Here is an 8,751-nt window from a genome sequence, read left to right as displayed (position 1 = left end):
GCCAGAGCAGCAGACCTCTTAACCAAGAAGCCATGGCTCCAGCCCCTGAAACTGCATTTTTCTGGCTATTCAATCTCTTTTTATTTTTGATAAGAAGGTCTTTGCTGAGTCTATGAGCACAAGTTCTGGCTGCTCAGGTTCATTGTGAATACTTATGTACTATTGAACCAGCTAATCAATTCGCATCTTATTCTCTAACAAGTATCATAGAAAGATGGGATGAAATAATTAATACTTTTTTATTTTGGTGCTGGCAACTTAAACGTGGAGTTTGTAGACTAAACCTAGGATCTTTTTTTGGGGTGTGTGTGTTGGGTAGACAGTGTCTCATGTGGCCTAGGTTAGGTCTAGGACTTGCTAGGTAGTTGAGGATAGCCTTCTGATCCTCCTGCCTCCATTTGGTGAGTGCGTGCCCCACCATACCTATTTATGTAACGCTAAATTTATTTATTTTTAAAGATTTATTTATTATACATTTAATGTTCTGCTGGCATGTATGCCAACATGCCAGGAAAGGCCTTCAGATCTCATTATAGATGGCTGTGAGCTACCATGTTGTTTCTGGGATTGAACTCAGGACCTCTGGAAGAGCAGCCAGTGCTCTTAACCTCTGAGCTATCTCTCTAGTTCCCGAACCTATTATTTTTAAAAGATTTATCTTATTTATCATCATCGTCATCATTATTTTGTTTTTTTTGAGACAGGGTTTATCTGTATAGCCTTGGATATCCTGGAACTCACTTTGTAGATGAGGCTGGCCTCAAACTTAGAGATCTGCTTGACTCTGCCTCCTGAGTGCTGGGGTTAAAGGTGTGTGCCACCATGACTGGTCCAATTTTGTATTATTATTATTTCATTTTTCAAGACATGGTTTCTCTGTGTAGCTTTGGAGCCTGTCCTGGAACTCGCTCTGTAGACCAGGCTGGTCTCAAACTCACAGAAATCCACCTGCCTCGGCCTCCTGAGTTCTGGTATTAAAGATATGTGCCACTAGAACCGGGCTCTGATTTTATTTTTAGTGCTGTTTGTACGTGTGTGGTGGGTAAATGCACATGAGTACAAGTACCCTCGGAGGCCAGAAGCATCGGATCCCCCGTGGTTGGAGCTTCAGGTGGTAGTGAACTGCCCACACATGAATGAAGGAAACCCAGCTCGGGTCCTGCAAGAGTAGCAAGCATTCTCTACTTCTGCACTATCTGTCCAGGCTACTTGGAGATTTTAAGACTTGGAAAACAACTAAAAAAGGATGTGAGGTTGGTGACAGATAGGACAACTGACCCATTAATCTACTTCAATCTGCTCTCAAAATAGGCTGTACTAATTTACTACCTCATCAGCACCGAGTTCTCAGCTCTCTATAAGCATTTTAGTAGCACACACACACACACACACACACACACACACACATCACACCAGTTTGGTTTAAGGAGTCTTTTGAAAGTTTTATTTTGAGACACAGTATCACAGTATATCCCTGGTTGGCCTTGAACTTGCAATGTAAAGCAAACAGACCTGGAACCCACAGACACCAGCCTGCTTTTGCCTCTTGTACCGGGATTAAGTTTATACCCCTGGCTCTTGACAAGTTTAGTTTCCTGTTACTCTATCCAGCCTGGCCTCAGGACACGTAAAGGGGTCCTTTTCTGATTCATTTTGTACTTTCATCTGGGCCAACGTGACCCAGCCTAAGGGAGAGGCCGAGCAGCACCAGGCAAGAGGCACGAGGAACTGCGAGCAAGAACCTTCTTCGCCATTCCGCAGGGCGCCTCTGGTCAGCAGAGGGCGCCCGGAAGCCTTTCTCTCACCCCGCCCCCAGCCCAGCGCGCCGCGCCCCCATGACGTATTTCCGCGTCATCTGCCGCCGAGTTCAGTTTCCATTGGCTCTCGGCGAAGCGACGGGGGCGGAGTCAGGAGGGCGTGAGGGAAGCGCTGCAGCCCCGTGGGGGCGGGGCTTGCCTCGTTCCCCGCCCCTCCCCCGCCCTCCAGTCCCCCACTGGGACGTCTGTGCGCCGCGGCTCGGAGTGCTGTGGCGGCAGTGGCCGTACTTTTTCTGGGGTTGCATCTCTAGCCAAGCTGTGGGGAGTGCGTAGCGAGGCCGTCGGAGCCCAAGGAACGCGTGCGCTGAGGCGAGAGAGTCTCGGGCCTCCGAGCGCGCGCAGCTGGTTCCCCGCGTGGGTTGGGCGGAGGGTCCCAGGAGCGTGCGGCTGACAGAGCCACCCCAACTCCGGGCAGAACCCAGGGAGGAAACGAGAAGCGGCCGCGCGCTCCCCTCCGAGTTGCAGGCTGCTTCCTCGCTGCAAGATGCCCAAGAAGAAGCCGACGCCCATCCAGCTGAACCCGACCCCCGATGGCTCGGCGGTTAACGGGACCAGCTCGGCCGAGTGAGTACCGGGAGTGGCCGGGAGGCCGCCACCACCAGGCTCGGCTCGGTCACGTACGGCCCCGGCTGGCGGGGGGCGAGGAACTCCGGCCGCCGGGCTATCGGTGACTAAGCACTGATTGTGCGCTTGACTCACACCGGCTGTGCACCCGCGAGTCCCGATCCCCCTCTTTCCCAACCCCGTGTGTCGCCCCTGGCCACCGGTATCAATTTTCGCCCAAGAAAAACGAAACCTAATGTGTCTCCCCGGCTATTGCCTAAAGGGCATCCTCTGGGATTCTGGCCTGTAACGGGACAGAGCAAATTCAGGTCGTTTCTGCGCCTTTGATACCTCCCTACCTCCCCAAGGTCTGAGTGTGGATTTGGGATGGGGGAGCCCCATTACTCTTGGTGCCTGACACCTGTGGGGCCTTGTGGCCGGTGGATCGCCTGGCCAGCGGGGGCGTGTGTGCGCAGACTTCCTCATGGCTGTTACCTGGCTCATTTTGAGGAGTCTCTGTCCATGGCCTCCTTGGGTACTGCCTTGTTCGAGGGAAGAGTCTCTCCTCATCAGACCGTTCATGCGACAGTCCATCCCCTCACCAGTTTTTCTGGCTTTGCTTAGTTAACTGCGAGCCGGAAATTGACCTGAGACTAAGAACGATGACCGTGGAAGCCAAACCAAAGGTGCTCGGTATCTGCAGAGGCCGGTTTGCGTATAATTTATTTCATAAGGGTATTTGGGGTGGGGGGTTTGAGCCCACCTGTTGGGTTCCATCTGTGGGAGAGACACTCAGACTAGATGGAGAAATAACTGGAAATGATTAAATTCTTCGTCTTTACCTGACGATGGGCGTCTTTGAGGTATGTGACAAAATGAAAGTAGCTTCGGGCATTCTGCCCTTTGGAGATTATTGTAACTCTCCCCTTTCCCTAGATTTTAATAACTCGGGACCTGTTGTCGGGATGCTGACTTGCATTGAAACCTACAGTGCTGGCAGGGCTGATAGTGGGTTTGTGTGAGCGTAGCCAGGCTAAGACCTGCTTCAGACGCGTCCCTTTAGGTCCTGCTCAGCTCCTGGCGGTTGTTCTTGACCATTGACTTGTAGTGTATGTCTTTGAGCAGCATCACGAGCATTTGTTCATTTTGTACATACAGCATTTTGCTCTTTAAAACAGACAGCAAGCCCCCCCAACCCCCTTTCAGGGTGAGGTATTCTTCGGTAACTATGTTCAAGACATGTTTTTTGAGAGGGTGGAGTGGGATGGGCAGGGTCTGTATATGTAACTCAGGCTAGTATAGAACTGAAATTCTCCTGACTTATCTTTGTGATGTTGGAATTACAGGCAGTTGCTACTATGTTAGATTAACACAAGCTCTTTTTTTTTTTTTAATGATTTTGTTTTTAATTTTGCACGAGTATGTGTGTCTGCCTGTGTGAAGGTGCTTTTGGAGGCTAGAGGCATCGGATTCCCTGGACTATTTAGAGGCAGTTATGAGCCATGGCTACTGGGAGCTGAACTCAGGTCCCCAGTCCCCTGCAAAAACAGTAAGAGCTTGTAGTTTTTTAAACTGCTGAGCCATCTGTCCAGCCCTTAGGATAAATTTTGTTCATTGTGGATTCTTGTCAAAGGTTAGGGCTTTATCTTCCTTCAGATTTTTGGGTTTGAAAGTGGAAATACCTGTTGTCATTCATTCTTGTGTTAATTTTGACATTGTAGCTGTAGCCTTGGAAAGAGAAGAGAGGTTTCATGAAAAGAACTGAAGAGGGGGTGTCGGAGAAATAGCTCTGTAAAAGTGCTTGCTGTGCAAACCTGGTGACCTGAGTTCAGTTCCCAGATCCTGCAGTGGATGGACCTAATCAACTCCTGAAATTTATCCTCTGACCTCCACACAAATACTGTGGAATGTGCATATTCACACATAATAATAAAATATTTCCTTAAACTTATTTATTTGTTTATTTTTGAGACAGGGTTTCCCTGTGTAACTGTGGGTGTCCTGGGCCTTATTCTGTAGACCAGGCTGGCCTCAGACTCAGATCTACCTGCCTCTGCCTCCTGAGTGCTGGTGCTAGGACTGAAGGCATGCATCACCACCACCCAGCCAATCATTTTTTTCTTTTTAATTAAAAATGTTTGCCTTGTTTGAAACAGGTCTCTCTGTGTACCTGTTGGTGTCCTAGAACTTACTATGTAGACCAGGCTGGCCTCGAGCTCACAGAGATCCACCTGCCTCTACCTCCCAAGTGCTGGGATCAAAGGCATGTACTACCACTGCCTGGTGTTTTGTCTTTTTGTTTGTTTTGAGAAACAGAATCTGGAATATTAGAAGAAACTACCTCCGAGTTGATGGCAGAAAAATTTGGATGAGATTGGGAGGTTCTAAACAGTAGTTAGCTTTAGAGGCTGTGTGCCGGATCAGGCTGGATTTGAAGCCTGGCTCTGTTGCTTGTAGTTTTGTGAGCCCAGACAAGTCTCTTATGTTCTCTGGGCCTAGGCTTATTTTTTTTTTTTTCTCCCCAGAACAACTGGTTGCAATAATAGAACCAACTTGAACCTTCCCAAACTATCCCCCTCAGATGCCTTGTATTGGTTGTTGAGAAGGCTGGTGGACCATTGACAGGTCATGTTCATTGGGTGTGTTAAGGTGCCTCTTGACAAACAGCCCTTTAGCCTTGTTTTCTGTGCAGTTTGCATTTACCTCTGTGACTCACTGCTGGGTGACAATAGGAGACATTTCTGTGTAGGCTGTTGGAGACAAACAGGGACTGTTCCCCCTTGTTTCCTAGCACTAATTGGGGTGGGGTAGGGGTGCTGCAGGGACAGCTTCACGTTTTGCCCTCTTCTCTCTTGGGCTGTCAGCAGAAAGAACTCTTGTGCTTCTGATCTTTGTGTTTACACCAGTGGTCGATTCAAACGTAAGACAATGTGAAGTAAGGAAGAGGAAGAAGAAAATGCTCACTGGTGGGTGAAAGAATTCTTGGTGTCACAATGTCAAGGCTGCCCCCCCTCCATACCTTGAGGCTGACATTAACATAGCTCTTACTCATTCAGGGATTCAAGAAAGAAACTAGTAATATGGGCCCTGCAGTTTATATAACTTTTAGGAGTCTCTGGGGAAAAAAATGTAGAACTACCTTTCTTACTTAAAATATTCGAGCATATTGCTAGACTCGTAAATATTATAATGAAATGAATTAGAAATAAGGTTTCATTGTTGTTTTGTTGATTTTCCCCACATGGTTCTATTGCAGTAGAATAAAGTCCCACCCAACTCCTCATGCTGGACTGAGGAACTCTTGAGTGAGCTGCCTGCCTATGCCCTATCCCTGCCTGTGGCCCCACCCTTCTCTTCTCTAACCACATTTCTTGTGGCTTCTTTCTCCTGGCCTCTTTTGCTTCCTCCAGAGATGGGCTGTATTCCCCCTGGCCTTTTGCACATGCTGTTTCCTTTGTAGTTAATCTCTCCCCTTTTCCTTGCTAGGGAGAAGCAGTTGTCACCTTTGCTTAAAAATCCTGTCCTCACAGACCTAAAGTATGTCCCTTCCCCATGTCTCTCTCTCTCTCTTTTTTTTTTTTTTTTTTTTGGTTTTTCAAGACAGCGTTTCTCAGTAGCTTTGGAGCCTTTCCTGGAACTCACAATATAGACCAGACTAGCCTTGAACTCTTCCCAGTATTAGGATTAATGGTGTGTGCCACCATACCCAGCCTTTATTTTCTTTATATATTTTCTATTACATTTTAATTTATTACTCTTTTACATTTAAAATGGGAATTTATTTGAAGAAAAATAACAAGTACAGGAATATTTCGTAAGCCACTTTACACAATAAAACAGTCACAACATATATATTTTTACAAATATGACTAGCTCTAGAAATGAATTCTTTGATATAGCAGTTATGAATAGAAAAACCATATTCATAAAAAAACAGGTCAAAAAGCACAGTGTATATATACCTACATCATCATGGTTGGTAACTATACTTCGCTTAACAACTGTAGTCATCTGAAGTACTATGATGGGCAGCCTCAGTCTGCAGGCAGTCATTCAAAATGTGCGCAGGTCACCACTTTGCATGCAGTTACTGATGGGACTGAGATTTTATCCATCCATCCATCCATCCATCCATTTATTGTTTTTTCGAGACAGGGTTTCTTTGTAGCTTTGGAGCCTGTTCTGGAACTCACTCTGTAGACCAGGCTAGCCTCGAAGTCACAGAGATAGCTAGCTGCTTGTCTCTCCTTCCTGAGTGCTGGATTAAGGTTGTGTGTCTCCACTGCCTGGCTGGACTGAGATTTTAAGAAACCTGTGATTCCAAAGGCAGTGTGGATATTGAGCGTGGGGGAATTAGCTTTGTGAAAGTAAAGAAAATGAATGAGAACTATTAAATAGTGTTTACAAAATATGTATATCTAGCATTGTATGTAAATAAGGTGAAAATGTGTATCATAGCAAGTATACTTTCTTATTTAATTTTGGTTTCTTTGTATAGCCCTAGCTGACCTGGAACTCACTTTGTAGACCAGACTGGCCCCAGATTCAGAGATTCACCTGCCTCTGCCTTCCAAGTGTGGGATTAAAGGCATGTGCCTCATATCTGCCCCATAGCAAGTTTTTGAAAAAAATTATTGCTGGTGTTTTAAAATAGGGAAAGAAAAAGATGAGAACAAAACCAAAACTTGTAAAATACATTTAAAAGAAAATTGCCCTTAGAACTTCATTATAGGATCACGAATTTGGGGCTTTCACCTTCCGTAGGTTTAAAGTTCTGTGGTATCATCAGTGCTGCTGCTCTTGTAGGGAGTGACTCTCCTTGAGAATAGACTTACATACTTACATCTTATTTCTGCATCAGGCTACTCTTTGGAATTTGCCTGTGATTGTATATACATACATACATACATACATACATACATACATACACACACACATACACACACATATAAACATTGTGTGTGTATGTGTGTGTGTGTGTGTTTGCATGCCTACCACAGCACACAAAGTGGGGATCTGGGGATAGCTTTGGGGGACTCTCCTACTATGTGGGTTTCAGGGTTCAAACTTAGGTTATTGTACTTAGTACTAGGTGCCCTTACCTGCTGAGCCATCTTTCTGGCCCTCTTTATTTTCTCTAAAACAATACTTTTGATCTTTGTGAGGAGAAGCTTTGTGTTCTGAGTGGAAATTGAAGTGCTAAGGTCAGCTGTCTCTCAGGACTTAACTTTTTATTTGATGATAGCAGAGTCCCTTGCATTTTCATTGTTAGCTTCCTTATCTGTACTGAGGGATGTTAATGGTTCACCCTGGCCAACCTCACCTGACCTCGTCAGTTCTTCAGTTTTTTTCCACTGTTTTCTCACTCTGGGCTTCAGAGTCCTGTTTGATGGATTAGACACATCTCCATCTTAGAGTGACTGCTGCTTGAACTTTCTCCTATCATTATCATTTTTCTTTGTATTGCTGCCCATACTGTTGTATAGCACATGCCTGTCTGTCCTCTGCCCCCACTAAAATGCAGACCTTGTCATGGTTAGGTCTTCGCTTTGCCCTTACATAGCTTGTAGGGTAGCACCTGGCATAGAGGGGGTACTCACTAGTCATTTGCTAATGAAAGTGGTTGGACAGTTTCTACCTTAATTATTAAGTTAGGCAGGGTGGCACATACTTTTAATTCCAGTGCAGTGGAAGGAGAGACAAGCAGATCACTATGAGTTTGAGGCCAGCTTGGTCTGAATAGCAAGCTCCAGGCTAGCCAGGGATGCACATTGAGACCCTGCTTCAAAAATAAGAGGTTAGAAGATAGCTCAGTGGTTAAGAGCATGTGAGTGCCTTTCCAGAGGACCTACATGGTGGCTCACAACTGACTATAACTTCAATCCCAGGAGAGCCAATATCTTCAACTTCCATGGGCACTGACTGCGTGTGATACACAAACATACATTCAGGCAAAACACCATACACATACAAAAGATAAACAAAATGTTCAAAAATATTAAAATAAAGTATGGGCAGTGATGGTGCATACTTTTAATCCCAGCATTTGGGAGGCAGAGGCAGGTCGATCTCTGAGTTTGAAGCTAGCCTGGTCTACAGAGGAAATTCCAGGACAGCCAAAAATACACAGAGAAACCCTGTCTCAAAAACAAAAGAAAACGGCAAATGGATGGAAATAGAAAACACTATCCTGAGTGAGGTAAGCCAGACCCAAAAAGAGGAACTTGGGATGTACTCACTCATATTTGGTTTCTAGCCATAAATAAAGGACATTGAGCCTATAATTCGGGTTCTTAGAGAAGCTAAATAAGAAGGAGAACCCAAAGAAAAACATATAGGCATCCTCCTGAATATTAACCTTCATCAGGCGATGAAAGGAGACAGAGACAGA

The 8,751-nt window shown here is 45.6% G+C and overlaps 1 protein-coding gene across 1 annotated transcript in view; it reads left to right on the top strand.

Annotated features, from left to right (window-relative positions):
• The first annotated feature begins 1,970 nt into the window (after positions 1–1,970).
• The window catches only part of Map2k1 (mitogen-activated protein kinase kinase 1), a 69,464-nt gene continuing 62,683 nt past the window's right edge, over positions 1,971–8,751 (top strand). The window contains exon 1 of the mRNA XM_050151998.1: positions 1,971–2,381. Coding sequence (XP_050007955.1) covers positions 2,302–2,381 — 80 coding nt within the window. The 5' untranslated portion in view covers positions 1,971–2,301. The remainder of the gene's footprint in view (positions 2,382–8,751) is intronic.

Source organism: Alexandromys fortis, unplaced genomic scaffold (genome assembly GCF_014885135.2).
Source record: "Alexandromys fortis isolate MF-2015 unplaced genomic scaffold, M_Fortis_MF-2015_v1.1 scaffold_70, whole genome shotgun sequence".
Classification (NCBI taxonomy): domain Eukaryota; kingdom Metazoa; phylum Chordata; class Mammalia; order Rodentia; family Cricetidae; genus Alexandromys; species Alexandromys fortis.
The sequence above is the reverse complement of the archived record's forward strand: the minus strand, read 5'-3'. Positions and strand labels throughout refer to the sequence as shown.